The 27376-nt window shown below is 40.5% G+C and overlaps 1 protein-coding gene across 6 annotated transcripts in view; it reads right to left on the bottom strand.

Moving 5' to 3' along the window:
- Window positions 1–27376, bottom strand: part of FARP1 (FERM, ARH/RhoGEF and pleckstrin domain protein 1) — a 194293-nt gene that overhangs the window by 40097 nt on the left and 126820 nt on the right. For 4 of the 6 annotated variants that reach the window (XM_063126101.1, XM_063126105.1, XM_063126102.1 and 1 more), the window contains exons 4-13: window positions 27248–27290; window positions 24700–24778; window positions 22650–22747; window positions 20872–20986; window positions 19139–19286; window positions 18363–18458; window positions 15951–16114; window positions 10504–10572; window positions 9329–9404; window positions 7399–7639 (exon numbers count right to left, since the gene is read on the bottom strand). In XM_063126101.1, the coding sequence (XP_062982171.1) occupies window positions 7399–7639; window positions 9329–9404; window positions 10504–10572; window positions 15951–16114; window positions 18363–18458; window positions 19139–19286; window positions 20872–20986; window positions 22650–22747; window positions 24700–24778; window positions 27248–27290 (1129 nt within the window). The remainder of the gene's footprint in view (window positions 1–7398; window positions 7640–9328; window positions 9405–10503; window positions 10573–15950; window positions 16115–18362; window positions 18459–19138; window positions 19287–20871; window positions 20987–22649; window positions 22748–24699; window positions 24779–27247; window positions 27291–27376) is intronic. The other 2 variants (XM_063126104.1, XM_063126106.1) reach the window with 1 other exon arrangement.

Here is a 27376-nt window from a genome sequence, read left to right as displayed (position 1 = left end):
CAAAGGTAAAGAAGAGGAAGGAAGAAAAGGTTTGCTTGGATTCTTAAGAAATGGATATATATGACAGTGGTGATGGTGAGTGAATTTGCGAGAATGGATAATCATACCAATGAACATGTCCCCCTGTACTTGGATTAAACATTTCAGCCAGCAGCTGGATAATACAATTAAGCAAGGAAGAGTTTTACAGCAAGGTACCAGTTAGAAAGGATAAAAGCCTTCAGTACAGGTAATAAAAAAAGCAAAACAAAATTAATGTCATGCATACATAGGTAAATAAATAACTTTGGCTTGACATGCTTACAAACAGTCACCAAATTCAGCATTAGATTTAGTAGCCAGGAACCCCTCCTCTTGGGTACAAAGTCCATGCTAAAGTGATATAGAATAGTATTAGACAGTGGCAAGTACAAAACTGGACAGTAACTGCAGCAGTACCTTTTGGTGGGGGGAAAAAAGAGAGAGGATATTACAGATGCTGTAATAGCAGGATAAGGGTGGGGGAATGTTAAAAGTATGAGGAGTTGCTCTTTCCTATCTTTGTTCTTTCCATCACTGGGAGGGGGGGGAGGACAGAAACTTTGAATACAGATCCCTAAAACATATATGCATATAAAAAGTTACTTTTTCTAAATAAAATGCATATTAAACAATGCTAAATATAATTGCCTACATATCCTGGAACATTGGCCCAATCCATATGCAAGTTCATGCTACAGCTACTGTCCATTTTGGCTTAACATCTCCCCAAGATAGCAGTGATCCTGCTCAAAAGCAATTTTGTAATTGATTCAATTGTCCTAGTTGTTTACGTCACTGGAAAGCAAAGGGCAGAGTACTTCCATATCAGCCCCGTGTGGTCCAAATATTTCTGTTGAAAGTCACTTTTTGCCCATCAGTTTCTCCGTATTTGTTTCTATTTTTGAGATTTGCAAAGTTGGGTCCTTGCAGTAGGTGACCATGAAATAAGAATTTGTATAGATGAATGCAGGATCACAGTAACAGGAAATCTTTCCATTTGCAACTGGGTTATTTCCTCCCTCTAGTAAAGGTACATTGGGGTGGTGTAGCAAACAATGCAAGGAACAGAAGATACACCATGCTTTGAGTATAAAGACAGAACAGTGGGGAAAAAAAGGCTTTTTCCTCCCATAGAGGTACATGCTGACAAAACAGTGCATACAGTGAAGTAAAAAAATTCTTTATAATATTGTTAAACAAATGACAAGAATGAGAATGAAGATCCCAGGAATTTTTGAATGGGTCTTTTTCTAAATTTTGCATGTTCAGACCTCTATTTTAAATGTATAATACACACCAGAAAAGTGCTGGACAATAGAAATATAGCCAAAGTTTGTATATTAGATGTTTGTAAGTGGTTTAACTTATTAAAGTTTAACTTATTATCAAAACAACATTAGAGACAAAATAAATAATAAAAATGTTTTAAAAATGGTGCAGTGTTGTGTAGCGTGACCATATGAAAAGGTGGATAGGGATCCTGTACCTTTAACAGTTGTATAGAAAAGGAAATTTCAGCAGGTGTCATTGTATGCATGCAGCACCTGATGAAATTCCCTCTTCATCACAGCTGTTAAAGCTGCAAGAGTCCTGCCCTTGTGACCAGATACAAAAGAGGGCATGGCTCCTGCAGCTTTAACTGTTGTCATGATAAGAGAATTTCACCAAGTGCTGGATGCATACAAATGACACCTGCTGAAATTCCCTTTTCTGTGTCACTGTTAAAGATACAGGAGCCCTGTCCTCCTTTTCATATGGTCACCCTAGTGTTGTGGGGGAATTGTAGTGAAATGTTTCCTGCCCTTTCTGAGGGAGCAAGAGCTCTGTCATAGTGGGCTGTTTCATACATTGCTCTTTCTTTCCAAGCCAAGGATTAATACTCATATTAGAAATTCTACATAAAATGTAATGTATGAATGGTGGCATGAACATTTTGTTACAGGTACTACAGCAGTAAATAGCCATAAAAATCTGCTTCCTGATGTCCTCAAAGGGATAAAACAGATTTTTTACTGCCATTCCCATATGCTCTTCTATATGTACTTCCAACATGAGTTTTATTTTCAATGTATAGAACAGATGATTGATGCTGGGGTGGGGTCCGTTAAACAATCCTTATATATGAAGAAAAGAAACCCTCTCCAAAGAACTGAGGCATAACATATCTTGATCTCCACATACTATCACAATTATTTTTAAGAGGAATCTTAAAAGGAAGTGCTATTTTTGACAAAATTAGCTGGAGTGTAAGGAGAAAGGAAATAAATGTGCAGGAGGAAATGAACGTGCAGGAGATTCTTTCTCCAAGAACTACAGAGCATGTCAGAGATTCAAGGGGGAAATTGTGGCCCTGTTCAGAAGACACCTTAAACTGTGGCTTTAACCATGGTGAATAAGCCAAAAAGCCTTATTCACCATGGTTAAAGCCATGGTTTAAGGTGTCTTCTGAATAGGGCCCATGTCACTTTTGGGAAATGATATTTGACTGAGGGCCACTTTGTATGTTCCATAGAAGCAGCGAGAGAAAAATTGTTGAGTTGCGGTACCATGCCCGTGTTCTTTGGATTCATGTGAAGAGGAAGCTGTGCATTCTCCACATGGGTCAAGAATGCGCATCTCTCTCCAGGGCATGCCTGCATCCGTCCTTGACACACAAGGCCCAGAAGACTGAGGACAGGGAACTGCCACTCACTCATTCTTCTCCACTCCTTCCATAGAATAGTAGAAATGGCCCTCAGTTTAGAATTAGTCCTAGCATCAAATATTATTTTTTTACTTTGCTCTAGCAGGAAATGTCATGTTGACCCTAATCAAATGCATGTCACAGGAAGTAGGCTGAATACAGATAAGGAGAATTACAATTGTCAATATGCTGTCATTTTCATATTTAAAAGTTACAATTACGGATCTGATGTGCTTCAGTGGGTACAATTCATAATTTTAGGCAGGCTGTAATGGTTAATGTGATGGCATATTTAAGTAAACATGGGCATGATGAAAAGGCAGCTTTTCTCCACAGCCAAGTACCCAGATGCTACATGCTCCATTTCTCCAAGTGCTGTTCCCAAGATGGGCCACATACTTGGCCATCATTCATACATGACACAATACCATGTTTTTTATGCATTTCCTTATCAAGAAAATGTGTAAAGTAACTAACATGTCAGAAACCCAGGACAAAGAAGTAGGATGTTAAACAATTAACTGGCCTTCACTGTAGTGATTGCAGCTGAGGTTTTTAAAAGCCCTGATGACAGCATGTGTGAAGGAAAGGAAAACTGGTATATATATCAACACTATATTGGAATTAATGATACTTGAATGGAGACTGTGCATAAAAATGGAGAATGTGTATGTATTCTGGTCAATCATGAACAGGGAACTGTGCACATTGTCTGGTCAATATACATAACCTCCAAATGATGTTATGATTATCTATTTCACACAGTTACTAGTCAATGTGAGCAGCCTCCAAGTGGAAAATATGCATAGAACTGGATGATATATGAAATACCCCATTTATGCTGTCAAATTCTGCACATCCCTCACAACACCATTTGCACTCTATGCACATAGATCAGACAATACATAAAATCCTGTTTCTGCTGCTCATTTCTACACATTCTCTACAATGTTTGAGGAATATGTACAATGTCTGGTGCTTATGCACATTCTCCATTCAGCTCGCATTAACCACAACGTATGCATTTCACAGACTAATGACCACTTCTACTCATTAAACTGCATTTTTGTAAGAAGGGAATTGCTATATAATCTCCTTGAGAAGAAGACACTGATGCAACTAGTGCTGATGTAAGACATCAATAGGCTAATGCTTTACTCTACAACACACTATATACATTCTATCTACACTTTCTAAAATAGGTTACTGCTTAGCTACATTTTAAATTAAACATTTAGAAGTTAAAGGCAATGATTTGACAAACTATTTTAAACCCAAAATACAGTTCACCTTTTCAGCACAAATGGAATTTAAAACTTCCGTTTAATCTATTAGCCCATGCTGCTGTCTAACCACAGAGTCACAGATTTGATTACTTTTTATCTTGCCTACTGTCTAAACAAGTATCTGACTTGCATTCATGTCTACATGGAAGCACGCATTAGTATAATAGGTATTGGGGGTGGGGGTGGAAGGGAGAAGAGACCAGATTAAATCTGGGCAGGTTAAATTTTCCTGTGTATACGTGGATCTTCCAAAGGAGTTGGGAGCATGTGGCAATGGCCTTATAAGAACCACAGCACCAATCCCTTTGGATTTTGTTAGAAACCTGATAATCCCAGCTCCCATGAAATAAAAAGCAGCTTTCTAGCACTCATAGTTACAGGGATAAGTTTGCTTATGCAGTAGTAAACATTTCTGATGCAGGCTTTAGTGCAAACAAGTTGCCTGCCCTTCATCTACCCTGTCCCAAGAACATCTGAAATAATGAAGAGCACTAGGCAATGACAGATTAAGTTTGTTCCAAATATCGGTACCCTCAGATTTACCACTTAACATGTCTTGATTCAAGGCATCAGAAGAAGTTATAGACATTTCTCTATTTGTTCTATAAAAATCTAAAACCATTAAATGTAGAACTGCTCAGCTTTGATGTCCTGTAAATGCTTTCATGTGGATAAACAAATGGTTAGAATCAACTGTGTTCAGCAAAAGTCTCCTCTCCTTTGAGTATCCTTGCTTACAACCATTACCTCTATCCCAATAAAACACATTTTATGATAGCAGTAAGGCTACTGGGCAGGTAATGGGTATATCTTGCTGCCTGGGCATAAATATTTACTTCAAGAAACCTGAAAAACACTGGCTTTTGCTTTAAAATTGCTGCTAATTTCACTTATTAGAGAACAAGGCCTTAGCTAGACCTAAGGTTTATCCCAGGATCATCCTGGGGTTGTCCCTGCCTGCTCCCGGGATCTCCTGTGTGTCATTTAGATGCACAGGGATGACCCTGGGACGATCCCGGGATAAATCTTAGGTCTAACTAAGGCCCAAGATTCCACATCGATTATTCTGTTTATGAGAACTCCAATTGGAATATTCCACACTTTGGTAGATACACAACATTCAGAAACTACCTGATGGAATTGTGCAAGCACGCAGCAGCTATCTGGGGCTGCCTTTGCAGAGCCCTTTCATAATATCAGCAGTAATGCTGAACATCTATAGGGGAGATGAGGGGAGGGCTAAATCCAACATGCTGCTCTCCTTCCAACCAGCTGATTGGCCTTTTTCCCGGAAAGGGCTGGATTAGGATACGAACCCTATGTGCAGAACTGGTATGTATATATGGTTCCTCGTCCAGCTAGGGATGTACGCACAAAAGCTGCTTCCACACAAGCATTCCCTTAGCTGGATTGGGGTACCTATTTGGTACCATTATTAATGCTGACAAAAACCAGAAAAAAATGGCATGTGGGGTCAACTAAGCTGAAAGTAAACTTGTAACAAACTTCTAGAAATTGTGGTTATTGAGGACATTAATGCTTGCAAGTATATGTCACTGAGCTCCTTTCAAAGAGTTGGTTCCATCACCCCCCACTCCCCTTCAATCTTCTTCATTTTTTCAGCATTCCCAAATAGAAAAAAAATGTTCAGCCTACAAAAGAAAAATTCATATTTTAAAATACTTCCCACGTATTAATAATTTGTGGTGTTGATGAGCAAAATATAGAATTAGTACTTGCAAAATGGTGGCACTAAGCTTCTTTCTTTAGTTCTTAATTTTTAAAAAAGGATCTGCCTAGATTTGATATTGAATATCAAATTTCTGGCATTATGATTGCAGTGTAAAACTTTAACTCTAAACTGAGGCACTGATAGAAAGCTCTCCCTTGGAAGGAGAGAAAAGCACATATTTATACCATGATTTCAAATCAGGTTGCTTTGCAAATGAAGGCTGCAATCCTAAGCACACCTACTTGGGTGTGAATCCAACTGAAAACAGTGGCATTTACTTCTAAGTAAAAATTGAAAGGATTACACTGCAAGTCATCTGTCTATGTATCTATGCTGACTACATTTCATTGAATATATAACATACAACTAGAGCATTTTTCCCTTAATGAAAAAAACTAGTCCCAAGGTTATCAGGTCAGGAATCAGATTTCCTGTCTTTGAAAAAGCAACATGCCGCCATTAGATTTCACTGCAAACTGCTATTACCACCACCACTACCTCTAGCAATAGCTCCTTTTATCATTTTCATTGGATAATTTTGATTTTAAAAGGCTGACATGTAATTTTGTTTTGTTTGTACTCAATGAACAACCCTCTAACAGATAACCTGATGGGAAGAGTCCTTAAGTCTATTCTTGGAAGTGCTGCTCATGTTTCTCAGCAATTGAAGACATGAACACCATCTTCGTCACTGAGGCCCAAAGGCACTTCCTCCACCTCCTCTTCTAACTGGAGGCTGCCAAAGGAATACTTGTTCCTAGACATAGGAGATGAATTCACCACTATGGGATTCCCAAACACAAGAGGATGGGTGAAGGGATTAACCATTTCTGAATCTGAGTCACTAGACTCTGTCCCACTACTTGTAGACCCTTCCATCATTTGGAGAGTAGACATGTGTTCCATCATGCCCCTAGCATACAAGGATTGGATAACTGGACTTTGCTTTGACTGACTAGTAGCTGGCACACCATTTGACATACTTTTTCCTTCCAAAGGGACCATTTTAATCATTCCTCCTTTATAATACCTATCTGATACATGTTCTTGACTTGGAGTTGAAGAAACCTGGCTCAAGATAAAGGGATCTGTTTCAGATCTGTTACATGCGTTCTGAATCTTTTGCAATTGTGGCCTCTGCAAGATTGGGGAACACTTGCTATAACCATGGCAGCTGTATGAATGAGTATCATCATCTTCACTCCTAGGCCTGCAGTCATGCCCATTTTCAGAGATATAGCTCTGAGAACCTGCTCTACCAAAACTCATGTGAGGACTTGATCCTTTGCTACTGGAAAGCAAGGGAGTAGCCAATGGACTGCGGGTATCTGGACCCCTAAACATTTCATCAACCAGAGTGCTGTGCCGTGGGGTTCTGGGACTCCCACCCACATAGAAGGTCATACTGGTTGGGCTGCCATCATTATAGTCTTCAGTGATACTGTAGGATGCCTTTATAGAGGAGATGGAGGAATCCCTATACCTATTTCTATTATGATTCCCACCTCTATAATCAATATAGGCACCACTGGTCAAATCACCCTCATAATTGTCATTTGTTTGGGAATGTGACCGGGTTATTTGTCCCCTGAGGAGGTCGTACTCGCTATCTACATCACTGCAGTCAATGAAAGGAATTGATGTGCTACTGCCACAAGTAGCCCGGGATGCAGGACCTGTGCTTGGTTGTTGCGTCTGAGATCTACTGTGTTGAGTCCTGTCCTTTACGACCTCCTCTTCTTCCTCCATTGCTGCCATCACGGCACCATCCAGCCTCCTGCCTTCCTTGGGGCTCTTTTTCAGGGAAGGGGTTGTGCGCTGTCCACCATCTTCCACTGAAAGTTTTAATTCCTTTCCCTGTCGGCAGCTTTGCACTACCAGGGAATCAGCACCATCTCCATATGTAAAACTACAGCTCTGGAAAGAGAAAAGGAAGACAAAGGAAAGTGATGAAATGTAAGATTGGAAGGAAGGAGACAAATCAGCACCAATCATCAGGTGCTTTACAAATGCATCATAAGTAGGGGGCTATCAACCTTGATAGCACTATAAATTGAAACTTACAATGGGCTAGACAGACAAATAGTCAGACTTGGTATGAGGCAGCTTCCTACATTCCTATAGGGAACATACTCAAACATCCCACTGTGGATTGCGGTCCATAATCAAAATAACTTGTCATACTAATTTATCTGCATATAAGAAGTTGCAAAATTTGATCCAGTTGTTCTAATATGAAACTCCAAGTCACTTAGTAAAACTAAACCTAATACGATGCTTAGAACACTAAGATACTTAGAGCACACGAAGGATAAACGCCTGCCAAAGCTACTTCCCCCTGCAATAGCAATGCAATAATGTATGTGAGATATAGCTGAAGTATTCGAACAAAAAATAGTTACATGGTGCTGGATATGCTGAAGCACTGTATCAGGCAACTCAACTTAAGAATTATTGTTTTTTTCTGAATTGAGACTTTTTAGCCAAAATACTTACAAAGGCCATTATTGTTCCTTGTCTCAGATGTTCTATTTTTCATCTAGAGGGAACTGGAATTTCACCTGCAACTCATTCTCTTCCTTGGAGCTGCTTCTAGGCATCAGAACTAACTGCCCCCAGAAGGAGGTCTTGACTACAAATTGTTAATAGGTTGGCCTTCCTGGTTTTATTCCCCCCCCTTTATTTCCCCCCTTATTTCTATCCCTTGTGGTTGGTTGAGAAAAACTGGACAAATTTAACATCAATTCCTTCAACTCTCTCAGAAACTAAAACTGGACTGCTTACACGGATGATAAATACTGCAGTCAGTCCAGAAAGCTTGTTGCTCCTACTCCTTGCCATTCATTGCCCCTGCTTCAATCTCTGTGTTGTTGCCCTATGTGTGGTGTGGTGTAGTGGCTAAGGTGTTGGACTGGGAGTCGGGAGATCAGGGTTCTAGTCCCCACTCGGCCATGGAAACCCACTGGGTGACTTTGGGCCAGTCACAGATTCTCAGCCCAACCCACCTCACTGGGTTGCTGTTGTGAGAATAACAAGGAGAGGAGGATTATGTACACCGCCTTGGGTTCCTTGGAGGAAAAAAGACGGGATATAAATGTAATAAATAAATAAATGTGTAAACCCTAACCCTTCCCCCAAAACCCTAGAGGGAAGAAACCTAACTCTGATCAAATTTGCTCAAAGTATGCAGATTATTTGCACCAATGTAATTATATATCTGTACAATTTATTTACAGTGAAATTCTATGCATATCTTCTCCAAAATCAGTCCCACTGACTTCACCAGGACTTGCTCCCAGATAAGTGTGTATAGGATTTCAGCCTTAAACCTTCAGTGAGTAACACATGAATTTGCTGGGCATGCAGCTTCAATATTTTTATCTGTACAGCTTGCCTAAGTTAAATCTTTCTCCATCTTTTGCACTTCCTATTCGTTTGGGAGCATTCCAAACCAGAGGAAAAGAGAAGGCTGCTTAAAGCCACAGCATTGCTATTCATTTGGCCTCTCCTGATGGTGAGTTATGGCGCATGGTATTGAACAAGGCCTGGCAAAGACAAAAAGGGCTATTGGACCTTTTGCTTGTAAAAGCATGAAATATAACTGACTTGTTTTGGCACCTCTGAATGCTGTTCTGAAGGCTTTGCAGTCAGGCTCCTGATAGAGTGGATCTTGCTGTGTTTCCTAGAGAGGGGGAAAAACACATTTTGTCAAAAGTAAAATAATAATAATAATAATATCCATATAACATTTCCCAGGCTCATTAATAAACCAATGGCAGACAATTGTGTGTCTAACCAGAAGTTCCAACTTCAAAAAGTCTTCTTGCTCAGAAACAGATTTTCTGTTTCATTGCATCTGCGTGTGATATTTCAGTAAACGTGTTATATAAACTTCATAAAAGGAAAGGACAGAGCACTAAAGGAGCCCTCCAAAAGATGACTCAGAAGACAAACCCGTTGCTAGGATCATTATACAGCTTTGTAAAAACACTGAACTCACCATGTCACAGATGGGTTTAGAAACAGATCTGGCGCTAGCATGCAAGAATCCACGCTTACAATGCCTAACATTTCAGTACCACCAGTCAATTGCGCCAACTAACATGATAAATTCACTCTTCTTTGCTTTTTTTTAAAGTAAGAAAAAAAAGTATATATAATTAACTAAGCATAATTACCAACTTCCTCCATGTAGGACTTGAAAATTAAAAGTGTGTGTGTGTGTGTGTGTGTGTGTGTGTGTATAGCTGCTCACTGGGAAGTGCTATTCTACCACTACCACATCTGCTGTACTTTCATAATCATAAGAGCAGCAATTTGAACAGATTTCTTGGACCTTTGACAAAGATAAAGAAGGCCCTGGTCACAGCTAGTTTTAAAGTGCTTCAGCCAGAATCCAACAAGAAACTAGCAAGTACGAGTTATTCTACTTACTTTGAGTTATTGACATAACCCAAACAGAGGGGGAAACAGGAAATATAATTAATCAGTAGGTAAACATAATTTGTTTTCTTAAACTAAAAAAAAAACCCCAAACACCTAAGCATATAACTGGAAGAGCAGGAAGAAGCAGGCCGGTGGCTGGGTGGGGAGGTGTACACAGCACACTAGTTTCCCAGGCATACGCTGCTGTTTTCCTCTTATACACTGTGTAGGCCAAGTTCATCCCCCTATTTCCTGCAGCTGTCATTTGGCTTAACTGAGCTGAACGATGATATTTGAGACCCAAGAAAACCCTTAAAAGCAAATAGACCAAATTATTATAGCAAAGTCTCTCTAACCTTTCAAACTGTACTTTTTTGTGTCCTCCTTCTTTAACGTAATCGAGAACCTGCTTCTGAGTTCGGCCACTGGAAGGGCGAAAAAACAAACAAAGTAAAAATGGCCCAAAGAGGGTTAATAAAAATGCATTTCTCTTGTAGACGGCTTCTAATACCAGGCATGATCATTTGCTATTGGAAACAGTGAATGAAAGCTGCAGCACCTGTTATGATCACTATGGGAATGCCCCTGAAAATGCTCCTTCTGATGCCAGCTCATCCATCCCATCCATGATGACTAGAAGTTGTCAGTGCTTGTAGAGGTGGGGCTGGGGACCACTCATGATGGGGAGATGGTTTGGGTTGCATCCCCTTGGCAACCATAATACATGTTCTGGCACTGAGGTCATTTCTTATCTTATACCAGTCACTTCTTACACAGGACAAAACTGAATTTGCATCTTTATGCCTGGTGTAAAAACAACCCACAATTAGATCTGAGTTTTGTTACACTATAGTAGGCTCCTGGCCATGTTTGGTGGCCCACTGGGATGGGGCTCAATAAACCTCCTGTTTTTGTGATCTGCCTGAAAAGGCAAAACAAAACAAGATGGCTGTCAAAATGCATGAATGATGAGAGTAGCATCACTATACACTCTAGGTTTTTCCCCCCAGCAGCATGCATTAGTATAGCACAACATATATATCTTTTACTGCATTCATAATTCACAAGATCAAATGGTCTGTTGCTACAAACTAAGGTAGGGTACAGTCCAAACGTTTACAGAGATATAATCTGCCATCTCTGAAACAGTGAGAGTGAAACTTGGGAGCGCTGCCCAACCACTCCTAAAAGCTGGAAGATTTAAATCAATCTTGCAGGAAAAGGATAGGTTGCTTACCTGTAACTGTAGTTCTTTGAGTGGTCATCTGTGAACTCGCACATTTTGGTTATGTGCCTGCACAGAACAGCCAATCAGATCATTCTAGAACTGAGCAGAACTTTAGGCGGCAACTCTGCCCACCCACTCTGCACACGCTCCAGGGTGTTGGTCCTGCTTGTTGTTCAGTTTCCAGTCCGCTGCAGCAGAGGATTAAGAGCAAGACATTGAAGTGGGGAGGAGGGTGGGTTGTGTGAGTTCACAGATGACCAAAGAATTACTGTTATAGGCAAGCAACCTGTCCTTCCTTGTGTCTCTGTGACTCATACATATAGGTGACTGAAAACCAAAAGAAACTTACCAGAACAACCAGTACACCTGTCTCTTGTTTGTTTTTGGATTGGAGGTGGGCAGTAACTCAGACCACTCACTGTGGTGAGGAGAACAAGATCGGCATTAATGGGAATAGTATTGTGGGGCATCTCTCTCCCTATAGCCATGGTGCCACAGTGAAGACAGGTGGTACCATCATGATGGTGACCTGTCATCATAGTAGTAGGGTGGAGATCGATTGTCATATCAGTGCCATTGATTGTCCCATGGAAGGTCATAGCAGTGATGGAGAAAACTTCCAGAGGAAGCTTGTGCTGGCAAAGTTTCTTGGTATCAAGGAAATCAAGACCAGGGAGTGTTGTCACTGTGACTGGGAGTGGGTCTGGAAGATGGGCCTAAGGGCCACTGATGGGGAACTGCCCTTGGATTCATCCTTCGATACCCATCCCACGCACTGGATATCGTCACAGGAATGTTGATCCAGGTAGGAGGGTGGGTTATAAATTCTCCAGAATCGGAGTAGGTAACCTTAGACAAGGTAGTTTGGAGACTGTTGGTGGCAGGACTGACTGACAGTGTCAGCAAGGGTGATGCCATAGGTTCAGCATTGGACTTGAACCTACACGCATTCTTCTTGGTCTTTTGTCTCATTGCCTGGGAATTTGTGGGGTGTCCATTTCAGGCTGGCTTGAATTTCTTGGTCTTGGTCATCGGCACTGAAGTTTTGAGGCTGGGTTAAGCTTCCTTGACTATGGTAGGGCTAAGACTGATGTCATACTGAGAGCTGGTGCATCTGTTGCTCTGCAGTCCCTTCCATGGATGGGGGAGCTGTGGTGAGCAGGAGTGAGCAAAGGGGAGTGAAAATGAGGTGGTTCTGTGCAGCAGAGTCTGTAGCCTTTAGGGCTTGCTCCCACAATAGGGTGTGGAGTTAAGCCATTCTGTTTCTTCAGGCCTGCTTGGCAAAGGCCTGGCAGTAGGTACAGGACTCTGTGTGCCTTTCCCAGACACAGCAAGTCATTTTTGAAAAAAGCCTTGGAGGCCATTCACCCACAAGGGGAGAAGATGAGGACAATCAGAAACAACTGTAGTTACCTTACTAGAAAAAAAATGTGAGATTCGGAGAATGTTCCAAACACAGCTAGTCATTGCAGCAGACAAAATGGAACTGAGCAGGAGGCAGAAGAAGCCATGCCCTGGAGTATGTGCAGAGGAGGAGGGTGGAGCTCTGGCCTAAAGCACTGCTCTAGACTGTTCCAAATTACTGTTCTTGCACAAGCACATAACCCATATATGTGAATCGTAGAGACCATGAAGAAGTAGTCTTGGTTCTTGCCATTCAACTCTCTTATTAAGTTAGGAGTATACTTAAAGTGAACATCAATGCCAGCTAGAATCATACACACAATGTTTTGTGGACACAAAGTGTTGGGTATGGACCTGAGAGGTCTAGACTCAAATATTAACTGAGGATTGCTTCGCATATGGGCCAAGTCAGACATGACAAATTTCCTATAAGAATACAAATTCAATGCAAGAAATGGTATTACCCCACATTGCTCATCATCATGAAAGATGAGTGCACAGGTGCAGAGTTTACATGGCAACCCAGTTCTTTTTCAAACCTTGGGTTAGTTCACCCAATTCAGTTGCTCCTGCTTTGCTCCTTCTACCAGTGGGATAGAATGTCCTGGGTTGTTTAGCGTGATGTCCAAACTCTGGCTTTTCTCCGAACAGGCCAGAGTTGGAACCTGAGAATAAATCTGTGGTTGCAATTCTGGCTTGTTGGGGGAGAGACAAGCCAAACTTCCAGATTTGGATGTCACAATAAACAACCGAGAGCTGCAGTGTCCCTGGATTGTTTAGGTCCACCTGTTGGCAGGAGAAGCCAGCTTGAGCAACTGAGCCATGCGAATTAGTATGCTTGTTCATGGTAACCCTGGGTTGTCATGATGTGTGAACTAGGCCACTGTGTTAGTACAACAGAAATAAAATCAATTTTCTATTTGTATTTTTTTTTTTAAAAAAAAAGGTCACCTGGAGCACTGCTAATGTCAGGCTCTTATGAACCTCTTCATAATACTTGAAATTACTACAGTACTGTTTTAATCAATTGTCTTAAAGACAATGCAAATACCTAGACTAAAATAATTTCAGTAGACAAGGAGCTTAAGACATTAACACATGGTGATGTCTTAGAAGCAGCTCCTGAACTAGCAATGGACTCCAACATCTCTGGAGGAATCTTTGGCAGCAAAATTTCCTTTAACTGGAGATGCCAAAGTTGAACCTGGGTCCTTCTGCTTGCAACATACACTGAGCTAAAGCCCCTCCCCTCTGGCCTCTCAAAACAACACAGCAGAATACTTCTCTGAGATGTAAAATGATCTAGCAGCCAATGAAATAGTCCCTACTTATTAAAGATGCTTCGGGCCGACCTTGATTATGAGACGGAATAATTTCTAGGATATTCAGTGAGAAGTGTGGAGATCAGCATAAATGGCTACCACAAATTACACGGTCGGGAAACTGCATTCTCAGCTATCCCGAAAATAAGCATGAAAAGCTCAGTATGCAGAGGAAACATCACATACAAGTCAAGCTGCAGATATAGCAGGAGAAAGGAAGGCAATGTATATGTGATGACCTACAGAGCTGAGATAGCAAAACTGACACAGAGAAGTGACAATTTTATTTTTAATTAGAATTTTTATTATGCCTCTTATCTAGGGCACAGGCTAATTTAATTTTTTTAAGACCTAAAGCATAAAAATAACTCTTAAATATACTGTACATAGCATATAAACTCTCCTTAATAAATGAGATTTAAATCTGCAACAATTTCTACTCCCCACCAGCCAGCTGAAGCCCAACCGTAAATGAAAGCCTAAAGAAAAAGGTCTCATACATGTTCAAGATCTCAGGCATATTTTAGTGGGAGAGAATAGCTTCGTTATTATATAAATTTACAGACAAGTTACTGTGTTAGTCTATTGCAAAGACTCTTTTAAAAACCTAAATTTCATTATCAAAATCATAAACATTAGCCAAAGATGTTTGAAATCTTGTTGTTTCAACCTTTGATAATGTGTTTAGTGAAATCTAAATATCAATATTGAAATTGATCTTATATTTTCAACGTATTTTATTCCATCTCTAATTCAAATTAAAATGATTGATTTAAGACATTTTATCAAAGACATATTTTTTCACTTCCCATATCAACAACACTAGAGTTTCTTCCCTCCACCCCAAAGCTAGGCAATTAGCAGGTAATAAACTATATCTCAGTATCTTGTGGCAACTTAAAGATGATGATGATGATGATGATGATGATGATGATTTATTGCGTTTTTATACCACCCAACAGCCGATGTTTCCTGGGTGGTTCACAAAAATTAAAACCATTCAAAGTATAAAACAAACAGTATAAAACCATGATATAAAATACACATTAAAATTGATTTAAAAGATGATTTAAGGTGCCAAAAACTGTTTGTTGTATAAAGAAAGTGCAAGGTTTGAGATGGTGATCGAATGACCATTCAATTGTCAATTGGCTGATCACCTAATTGACAAATATAGCCTTAAATCCCTTGGCTTTGACTCTGCTCTGCATCCTAATTCTCCCTTCTACTGCTGCCAAAACTGTGACCCAAATTCCCACTCCAGTGTTGAAAACTGGAAAAGATTCCTGATATCATATCTTTGAGATACTATGTTTGATGAACTCCTTCGCCAACATTGCTTATGACTGCCATTTTTGATGTGGCTATTTGTGTGAGAACACCAGTATTCCATATGTCAGAATAAATGATGCCAGTCCTTAGCTCAAAACTTCTGGTTGGGGATGTCAAAAGCAAGTTGAATCAATCAATCAATCAATCTCTCAGTGGCTCTCTTCAGACCATAGTTTGTTGCAGTGAGAACATACAATGAATTCAAGCACTACTGTACCTGGCCTCAGGCAAAATTCCCTGGTTTATCTCCTGCCTACTAATGTGTAGGTAGCCAGGTTTGTTGGGAGCTGTTAAACCACTGTTTCTGGGTTTGACTATCATGGGAAACTGCGGTTTAATCTTTTCTGAAGCCAGATACATGCGGGGAGGGGAGCTTCCAACCTCATCACTGGTTTCCACTTCAACAAACCCTGATTTCTTGGAGCAAGAGCATGATGTCTGAACCAAGCCAGTTAACTCAGGATAAGTAAACACATTCCTCTCATGGATTACTAAAGTGAAGAAAGCTATATCCTACCTGAACCTAAAAGATGAACCTCTGGTAAAGAGAACAGGTTTAGGCTTTGGTTTGGGTTCCTCAAATAGTCTGAAGAAGGCATGGTGTTCTACACAGATCTTCCAAAAGGCCTTGCAAAAATCCCGACTGGCCATCAGGAATTCTAGTGTGTCTTGGAAGTTACTCTGAAAAAGAATGCCAGTAGGTTTTACATTGGAAAAAGGAGGGGAAATACAGACTTGTACATAGTCATAGCAAAAAAGTGGACATTTCCCTCCAGGCTTTCTGGCCTATCCAGATTTTCTCATATTTATAACCTTCTTGAACAAAAGAATAACATTCATATTGCATAAAGTACAGACAAGCAATGAAGGCTGCATCTACACTACAGATTTGCAGTGGTGTTGAAGTGAACTGATAGCTGTTGGGGCACAATCCACATTCCGTATATCGCTTTCATGGACCCTTTCTACATCTAAGGATTATCCCAAGAAAATGGAGGGATTGTCCCTGCTTGCTCCCGGGATCCCCTAGGTGTCATTTGGGTGCACAGGGACAATCCTGGGGAAAAGGCAGTGTAGAAACGGCCATAGTGTTATTTCCTGCTTTTTATTCCAGATTCATAATGATTTAAAACAAGGTGTAGATCTGAACAAAGTTGAAGCATATGTATTTTACATCATTTGTTTTTAAGAATTAAATAGCCTTTGAATATACTTTTATTCTTTACTGCCTCTTCCAGACTGTGCAGCATCCAGACAAAAAAGAATTATTCCATTGAATTATTTGTTTAATTCTTTAGCGTGTAAAACAAGAACACATAATGGGCAGTAACTTTCATGTTGTTTCATTATAATGGGAATATCTTATATGAAGCCCTTAAATGATAACAACTATCTCCGTTTCCATAAAGTAGTGCTTAATCATTTCTATTGCTGACCTACTTCAGTCTTTCCCAAACCCTTTAATCAGATTTGATGCCAGCCTGAAAAAATTTGTTTTGTGGAGTGCTACAGGAGAAATGACAGGCAATATTTTAGAATGGTGAGAATGCCGTAAGTCATGAAGGCTGACTGGAAGTATCTACTGAAGAATCAATTCGCCATATTAAAAACTAAGGGGAGAATACAGTCTAGTTCCTACTAAAGTGATAAAGCTGTGCCTGGGCTATTCCATTTTGGAGTAAAAGTAGGAATTCTTGTGACCAAACAATTCCCTCAAAATAGAAAGGAAGACACAAGACTTCTAGGTTATCTTTCACCTAGATAGATCTAGTTTCATTGTGCAGAGATATTTTTATGGATGCATATTCAATCACGTGAGCTCCCATCTGCAGTCTGAAGAGGTACAACTCAAACACAGGTTTACCAGTTCAGTGAGAACTATTTTAAAAAAATATTTCTTACCCGCCTCTCCCTCCAGATGGAGGCGAGGAACAACATCGAACACAAAAATATAAAATACATAAAACTGATTAAAAACATAAAAACAACACATTATTAAAATCCTAGAATCTTTTAAGACATTTTAAAATTAGGTTTAAGGTCTAAAATTAGGAACTAGGTCTAAGTCAGTGCACAGGATTGAGTATTTGTAGTCTGATTTTTTGGGGTGGTGGTAGATCAATACTAACAGGGGAAATAGTAACCTATTTTGGGATCTCATAGATAGGGATCTGTAGCTGAGAGACAGTGACTTTCCCAGAGCTACTAAAGTGAATTTTCATAGCCATGTGGAGACTTAAAACCCAGATCTCTCAGAGCACCAAGTAGAAGTACTATAAAATGTAATAATAATAATAATAATAATAATAATAATAATAATAATAATAATAATAATGTGTCATTGGGGTAAATGATGCCTTTTCTCCACTGAAACTGGAATATTAACTCACCTCACCACTCTTCCTCTACTCCCTCTTCACCCATTTATCAAGTTTATTCCTTTCATATCTGTCCCTTCAATCATCCCTCTCCTGAATTTATCATTGCCAATGAGCATCCCTCACCAGGGAACTTTTTGCAAGCGGGAATAAAAGCAACAGGTTTAACAGAGCCATCTGAGGGAGAGGACACTGATATTACAGGAACAACTAAGATCACTTTGAGATGGAGGGAAGCAGCACATCCAGCCCAGCAAATGTGATTTCAGTAGCACAGAAAGAGAAGCTCCCACGGTAAGTGGTGCTGAGGGGGATGGCTTTTTGGTGAAAAGACAATGATCCATCTCCTGTTAAAGTCTAGAGCCCATAGGATGAAACAAGATGCAACTTCACATTTGTATGCAGATATGAAGGTAACGTGGTTTAAAGCACCAGTATGAAACGCTAAATGGTAAGCATCCATTTTATAATTCTGTCAAGTATCTGAACAGTGAGTTTTTCCAAGGAGCACCGCCATTTTGAAATTGTCTTGTGCCATTCCAGAGACTTACATTTACATCTTGCCGCAGCTTAATAAGAAAACGCTTCCTCTTAAAGCTCAGTTTTCGAACCTTAGCCCAGTTGAAGGCATTGATCTTGGTGTGACCCTAGAGATGACAAATAATAAAGAAAAAGAAGATATATGATTTTTTCTCCCAAATACATATTCAACTGTAAAATTAATTTGCACTTTTATGTGCATTCCATTACTGGTATGCTTTTATTTAGTCTTAGCTGACCAGGACACAGAAGACATTTCCACTTTCAGTGGTACAATAAAGGAAACTCTAGTTGTAATGACTTATTTTCACTTTTTGCTCAACTAGGCAATAATAAGGCAATGATCTGTGCCAATCTATCCACTGGACAGATGGGACCAGGCCTTTATAAAACACAACAACACCCAGAGATGACCAGGAGCAGAATGCTCATTTGAGGCCCCACCCATTCATTCCCTCTGTGTCAATGTAATTTTTTTAGGAGTATATACTGTTTGCCAATGTAGATGTGGCCTCTCCATGTGGAAGTCCCAGGGCAATAGTTTCCAGTGGCCCCACCACCACAAAATGCTTAGATGGTACACTTGCAGATGGACACAGGATCTCCAGGTTGCTTCAATCACCTCCAAGCTAAACAGGAGGTAAGTTTATGAAACCTTTGCAACAAGAGAGAAATGTATTCCACGCCATGAAAAGTTCTCACATCATGATCTCATGACATAGCAGGTATGAGCCAAGCTCTGTTTTTTGAAATTTATACTGAACCATAAATAGAGCCACTCACATACCTGAAACACCAGAATGCCTGTATGGGCAACTGCCAAGTTGATCTTTGTTCCTTCTCTGTCCTTGGCCGGATGCAATCGGATTCCATACATTTCCAAACGACGGGCAATCTCAAGCAGCTGGAAATCTGATTCTGCTGGTGTTTGTCCACTGGAGGAATGCAAACTGATTTTACACAGAGGATGAAGCAGGTTTGAAGAACCACTAGGGCATTTCAAGGCAGATGTTTCCTGCTCAAGCTTATATACCTGTTTATTCATTGTAAAACCGTGAACTGCCCAGACAGCTTTGGCTATTGGGTGGTACAGAAATGCAATAATGAAAGAAATAAAGGAAATAAAAGAAAACAGGTTCTAGCAGTGACTTTATTATTTACGTCAGGGGAGGGCAACCACTTTTGGTCCAGGGGTTGGACTATCCCTTGGATCAAGCTGGCAGTCCAGAGGACATCAAGGGGGCAGGATCCCATTCTTAAGCCCCACCCCTCTGATGACATCATCTGCCCACCCCACCCTCTCTTTAAAAAACGTATTTTTTTTCTCTATGCAGAAAGAGGCACAGAACTCTATACCTCTCTCTGCATGGAGAATAGGACTTGGCCAGGGTGTGAAGGAGCCAGTTCCTGCAGGCCCTGACTGAGTTGGGCTGCTCCTTGCCACACCACTCACATCTTGCTTGGGGTGCAAGCGGCATGGGAAGGCAGTTGGCTAAGTGTTGACATGGAATCCCCAACTTATCTCCATTTTGGATAACGAAGATATTCCTCTTTGTGCTGCTCACTCTCTGATGGAAGGGGAGAGGTACAAAGGGGAATCCCTTTGTTATTCTCCGATGAAGATCCCAGGGGGCAGGGATTAGCAAGGGCAGGATGCAGGGAATTGGGGAGTGCAGGGTGTGGGGTTCATGGAGAGTGCTCAACCCTCTGTGGGGTGACTGGACCTCTGCACAGCCCAGATTAGGTCCATGTGCCAGAGGTTTCCCTCCCCTGATTTACCTGACTTAGTGCAAAAAATCAAAACAAAAACAAATCCCACACCAAAAAAAACCTCTTGCATCTCCCTGCCTGTTTCTTTTTTTAACTGTATACTAGTGCAGCAACTGGCATACCTTTGTGCTTCTTCCCAAACCTGGAGGTTGTGCAATCTCCACCTTAAGAGATGAGCACTCTTCCAGTTTTTTGCATTAGCAATTAAATATTATTTATGTGATGCCACACCTAAATACGATTTTTCCAAAAGGGTGAGCACCTCTGAACCAACATAGAAATGGGTGCACCATGGTTTGTTGGGGTTTGACACATGCATAGTTCAATTTACACAAACATAGCTGCCTCGAAAGTCCATTTATAAAACAGGTAAAATAAATAAAAAATAAGTAAGATAAACAGACTCACCTTCCTTTTGTTCCCTACTCCAGATCCAACTTTTGCACTTTCTATCATGCAGGTCCTGACACCACGAACACTGTCTTCCTTCCCATTACTTCTACTTTATCTGTTCCCAAATCCATTTCTTCAAAGGCTTACCAGAATCTCTAAAGCTTCCCTTTTCTGTGCAGACATTTAACCTTCCTTGTCCCAACTTTGCTACTCCATTATAAAGCCCTGTCCTTTCCCTTCACTTTTTCTCCTAGCTTTCTCAGATGATAAGTCCTCTGGACAAAAATCCTACTACTTTATATTCCCTACAGCACTGGGCATGTCATTGGTACTTAAGCATTAAATGGTAATACTTACATATGATTACGATGAAATTCCATGATTTTGTCTTCTAGTGCTTCTTGCTGAGGTATATACTTGTTCTTTGCTAAGTGTTCACGATCAATGGTTTCATCAAAATCCCCAATCTCAGCTAGGGGGGCAAAGAAATGTGTGTGCTCAGTGGGGTGGGTGCAATCCAGACACAGAGAGGCAGACTAAAGTTCCTACGAGGTAGGAGACAGCCTACTGCTATGCATATTTATTCAGCAGTAGATTCTGCTGCCTTCAATAAGATGCACTTCTAGATTGTTGGTGTTCTCATTCTCATTGTGGAGAACAAGACAACTGGAAGGATCCAAAGCCTGGAGGCTGGATAATGGGCTACAGGAGCTACTGCGAACGAGTAAGGTTGCTCTCATGCTTTGTTTTTATGAACCCATAAAGGTTTCTCATGAACATCAACCTATAGCAGTGAGCTGTCCAAAGATTTAGGAAATTATACAGTCATCTCTTGGTAATATGCAAAGTGTTCCCATTTCTTACAAAGCAGGCACTTTCATATGGTTGCTTCTTTCAAATCTCCTCTGTTTCTTCTTTTTTATGATTGGTACAGAGACAGCAAAAGATATTTTGGTGCCTGAGGTAGAAATTCCGAAAGGCAATCCCTCCCTGATCCACTTCATTGGTGGCAAAACTATAATAATGAACGAAGTAATTGACTATGTGGCACCATGGAATAGTACCCCAAAATCTGCTGATGGTAGGCCTGGCCTGGGTATCTATCCCTGCCTACTTCATCTTACACAGCAGACACATATGAGATTCGGGTTTGAATATGCTGAGGAAAAATGAGCCTTATTGGGAGAACTAGTTAAAGATACTCTAAGGAAAAGAAAAGAAAGGAATGCTTTGAGAAATACAGGAACATTGATGGAAAAAAATAGTGGCATATGGATCTCAATGTAGTTCTTTTGCAGGGACATGCCACTATTACATTAATAAGAAAAGAAATATATACCATTCAGTCACACATAGGAGAGCACAGACAGTCTCAAATTCAATTCCATAAAAGCCGTATGGGAGCGCAAAGTAAAATGCCTCAAATCAGACATCAGAATGAATCAGCTGCAAATCTAACAAATACATTATGAAGGATGGAAACCAGAAAAAAAAACTATCTACACCAACCTTCCCCAACCTGGTGCCCCTTAGTGTTTGGGTCAACAACTCCCATAATCCCAGACTATGCCATGATGACTGGGGCTTATGGGAATTGTAGTCCAAAATATCTGAGGGTACCAGGTTGGGGGAAGGCTGACCTACACCAATTAGCACCTGTGCCAAATTGAAAGGGAGAGGAAAGTAAAGAAGGTTCTAAATACAACAGTATTATAATAGCAATGAATATTGAAAATAAACAACTGGCAAGTTGCTCCTACTGCAGTTTGAACCTTGATGTTTTGAAATACAATCTCTGAAGAAGAGTGAAGAGAAGGCACTTCTTGACGCCATCCATGTTTCAATTCCTGCTTAAGCAGCCTTAACTACAGTCAATGCTATTGCTGAGGGTCAAACAAAATATTGCTTTGCTTTTATTTACTCTTCTATCAGTCTGCGTGGCCCATTTAGGATCGGGACTGTGGTCTTTCAGGAGAGGAGGGTTTAAGTTCCCCCACCCACCCATTTTTGTCCTGAAAAAAGTTTCCATTGGAATCAAACATACTGAGACATCAGTATTCTATTACAACTTGGCAACAAATACCTCATTCTTCAAAAAGGCAGAACTGGTTAGGGGATGAAAAAACTTTACTTACACTGTACAATGTGGGAGATTAAGAGAGCAGCACTGGTGTCGTTACAGGTGAGTCTTCCTTGTGCTAAATCCTGCTTTACTTGCAATGCAAATAAGTACCTAAAAAGACACAACAAAGAAGAGGATGGGTGAAGGGAGACAGGGACATCTGTACAATCAACATGTTTACTCCTTACTTATGAATATGCTTCCATGGAACCTGCCTGTGCATTAAAATCTTCAAAAGAGGCTCCTCTCAGAATACCATCAGTAGAAGAAGGACATTATATGCATACAAAGGAGAGGGCCTTCCTGCGCTGGTGCACCATCTCTGTAATCTCCTCCATAAAGAAATTTGACTAGCACCGACATTTCAATCTTTGGGTCAAGATGTGTTGCTGTTGTTTTTAAAAAATGCCTAGGCATTTTAATTTAATGCACTGCTTCTCTGTGTGGTATTGCTTTATAGTTTGTCGCCTCTGTGTTTTCAATGCTTGTAGGATGGGTAGCGTTACTGTTTTTTATTTGTATCTGAACTTTTTATGTATTGTTCACCACCCTAGAATCCATTTTGGAAGAAAGATGGTTTAGATTTTTTTTAAAAAAAAGCAATCCAACTAAACTCGAAGATCTGATCCTGCCTGTCCCTGCAGTTCTGCCTGCCTCTCTTTCTGCGCACAGAATTCAGTATCCACAGACCAAATGGACACAGTTGTTGACCTGCAAACATCTAAGTGGGGTTGGTGAGGCTTGCTTGAGGGATAAATTGGCATAATCCTGATCCCCCAAACTTGTTGGCTCTCCGGAGTTAATATAAACAAGCTAAGATTGTCATTGTACAAATGATGCAATCTAGCCTTTTCTGCTTTGCAGAATAATCAAGCCAAACATTTTAATATTTGCTGCAGAGCCTCTAAAGATAAGCAAACACCACGGTTGTTATCTGGGTAGCTTTTATTGCCTTCCTTGAATACAGGTACCAAAAATAGCTGTTCTTCAGTCATCAGGCCACTGCCACCACCTTCCCACTTCTCTCAGTTAGTTTACTTAACAGCGGGTTATTTTAAGAAGTGGGAAATCACAAGTGGGAAATCAGAAGAGGAAATTTAGGGCTGATGAAACTGCAAGGCGATGCACACACGTAGCAGAATGCAAATTACTAAAGCACGACGATGGCTCAAGATTAGATGATATCAAAATTCATAATAGTAAGGAGCACTGACAGCACACTGTCAAAAAGCTAAGATATAGCAATTTTAAAAAACCACAAAAATATGGAATTTACACACTAATGGGGATCTTTGCTTGAATACTTTGACGCAATTTTTTATTTAAAAAAATGCAATAAAACTCGGCATAGAAACGGAATGCACAAAGAGCAGTGCAAATGAACTACTAGGGGGGGTTAAATTGCTCACACATACTACTGAGCCAGATTCTGGATCTAAGATCTGTCCAAGGTGGAGGTTGCAAAGAGGGCTTGAAGTATGGCATGAAGACCATGAAGATTGCAGTAAGGTCTGAGGTTTCTAGGCCCCATCAAGTGGCAATGGCAGTGCAGCCTTGTAGCAGGGGCAGAGCCTAGAGATACCAGTCAGGGGCCTGACCTACCACATTTCTTCGATTGTAAGACGCACACTAATTTCAGTACCACCAACAGAAAAAAAGCTTTGATTCTAAGAAATAATAAACGCACCCGCGATTCTAAGACGCACCCCACTTTTAGAGATGTTTATATGGGGGGGGAGGGAAGTGTGTCTTAGAATCGAAGAAATACAGTAGTTCAGTTTCAGACCAGACACAGAACAGTCTACAATTGAATTCAAGATAAACCCCTAGTCTCCCACCATACTATGAGCTGTGTTGTAATTCAACAGTAATTCTACATTAGGGGTGGGCACTTTGTAGCCCTCCAGATGTTTTGACCTACAATTCCCATCAGCCGTAGCCATTATAGCCAATGGTGAAGGATCACAGGAGCTGTAGGCCAAAACATCACCCCTGCTCCACACAGATACTTGCAGTATTTGTTCATCTAATAAAATGAAAACGAAAATGATGGCAACACTAACCTTGTTAACTCTTCTTGCAACTGAGCATGATCAGGTGGGAAGAATTTCACCACAAATTTTAGAATGACATGTTTAGGTCCTAGAAGAAGAAAAAAAAAGGGAGGGAAACCAACCCTTAACTATTCAGAATTAAATGTTTGCATACTGTCACATACAAATTTCTTGGATTGAATTCAGATGTCATCATACACTTTGCTACTTTAAATCCCACTGTGACTTTTTTTTTAGCACAATAGCATTAAATGTAACAGAAACGTCGTTTAATATTTTCTGAACTCGATGAAATGGCCACTGGCAAATGATTGCAGTCATGTTAGGAAGATGGGAAATTGTATTATACTGAATCAGACCATTGGTCCATCTAATTCAGCATTGTCTACACCAAGGGTGAGCATCTTCTGGTGGATGGGGGACACATTGCTCCTTGGAACCCACCAGGGGCTGCACCCTTCCCCTGCTGAATTTGCCAGCAGCAGCAAAAACCATGCCAATTTAAGCAGGAAAACAAGGCATGCAGGGCGCATGTGCCTCGTTTCCAAGCAGAATCAGGCTTCCAGGAGTGCTACATTGCTTGGAATGTTTTTATATTTTTAATCAGTTTGTTCCCCGCCTTGATCCAGAGGGAGAGAAGGGTAATAATTTTATTATTATTATTATTATTATTATTATTATTATTATTATTATTATTATAGGATGCGCTCCAGTGTGCCTTGTTCTTTGGCTAAATTGGCATGATTGTTGCCACTATGGCAAATTTGGCAGCCGTGGCAATGGTGGGGACCACAAAAATGACTGGGGCACCCCACAAAAATGGCTTGCATTGACTAATAACAGCTCTCAATGGTTTCAGACAGGGGCTTTTCCCAGCCTTATTTGAAGGTGCCAAGAGTGAATTTGGGACCTTTTGCATGCAAAGAATGTGCTCTATTGCAGAGCTATGACCCTTCTTTATATGTTCATAGTAAGTGTAGGGAACCGGTTTGGACCCATGGGCACGTTGGGCAATTTGAGAAACTGTCCTGGGCAATGCCACAAAATGGCTGCCATAGAATACTTGGCTAGTCACAAAGGACAAGCAACCTGCCCAGAAGACTGAATACCAGGCAGAGGTGGGGTCTGAGCCTTGAAACCCTAAACAAACACTTTGAACCAAGAGAAAAGAAAATGTATTAATCTAAATCTACTCAGCCATAGATATCCACACATGGCTCAAGACAATTCATCAACGATGATAAAAGTAAATTCCTGCTATAGTTTGACAAAGAATCACTTGCTTTAGTGGGCCGTGAGCATCCATAACACCCTCACTCTTATGCATGCATAACAAGGTGCATGGTAAACATTCATACATCCTCACACTGCCTGTCTTTCATTTATTTGCTTATGATACCGATTTTGGATACCTGAAGACCAATTCACACAACCACTATCACCCACATGTGCAATTTTTTTTTGCATATTGTATGTGTGAGCCACACAGAACCTAAATAGTTCGTTGTGCTGAAAAATGTGCTCATGGAGCTAAACTGCTTTTGGATCCTTTACCAGTTCTGATTTCATGTGGCTATTGTCCTAGGGTGAATGGGAAAAAGTCACCATGTTCTGAGAGACAACAATCAGTCATTTGGATTTTAAAAGCTCCCTCCCATGCTAGGGTCCCAGTCTCGATCGGGGGCCTTGTGCCTACTCTAGAGTAAAAATGACACACATATGAAGCAATATCTGTTTCGGTCCTCACTCAGGAGGAAGCAAGTGCTTTTATGTGTTACAGCATACTCAATTTTAAAGGCACATTGAAAGGATCTAAACCAGGATAAACTAATCAAAAGAAATCAATGTGTCAGTATTCACAAGCAAATGTTTTGGGGAAATCAAAACAAATACACATAAAGAAATGTTCTTTGTGTGAAATAAATTTCTTTATGTGAAATGAATTTGGATAAGCAGCTTGTTCAACAAACTGAAAAAAAAGTCTGCAGGAAAGGTAGTATATCAAACATTTCACTATCTCAAAGGCAAGATAATGTATAGCATTCAAAAGAAACTCGAAGTCACCTTCTCCAAATCAAGCAAAATATGGTCCAAATCCGATAATACTTGTCCCTGGATCTGTCCTAATTAGTGGTGAAGAGTGAGGGTGCAGGCCTGTCCCATCTCCAACATCCCTGGACATTCACATGGGATGTAACATTCAGACAGGGCCTACATATGTAGAATCCAATGCTGGTTATGCCCATTTCACGCGGCCAATAACCCAGATAAAATTCTGGACTTGACCATGCAATCAGTGCCTACATGTATTTATTTATTACATATTTATACTGCCCGACAGCCTAAGCTCTCTGGGCAGTTTGCAGCTTGGGATTTTATATATGTAAGTGCTTTTAGGAAGTTACCATGTGGATATCCAGGGAAGTAAGGCAGATGTACCAGGGTGCGGGAAGAGAAAAGCATGCTTTTGCTCCTTCTGGGACATAGTTGTGGGACAGGTATTATCAGATTTGGGCCTATTTTTATTGCAAAACAGCAACAACTAGGCAGTACATACTTCTGATCTGTTTCACAATAGGCTTCAAAAGATCCAGCCACACCTGAAAACAAAAACGAAAAAGCACATCATCATCATCTATGCAAATTTAAGAAATATAGCTATGCGGTGTGGACCGTGACTAAAATA

Source organism: Elgaria multicarinata, chromosome 5 (genome assembly GCF_023053635.1).
Source record: "Elgaria multicarinata webbii isolate HBS135686 ecotype San Diego chromosome 5, rElgMul1.1.pri, whole genome shotgun sequence".
Classification (NCBI taxonomy): Eukaryota; Metazoa; Chordata; class Lepidosauria; order Squamata; family Anguidae; genus Elgaria; species Elgaria multicarinata.
This window is presented reverse-complemented; position numbering and strand designations above follow the sequence as displayed.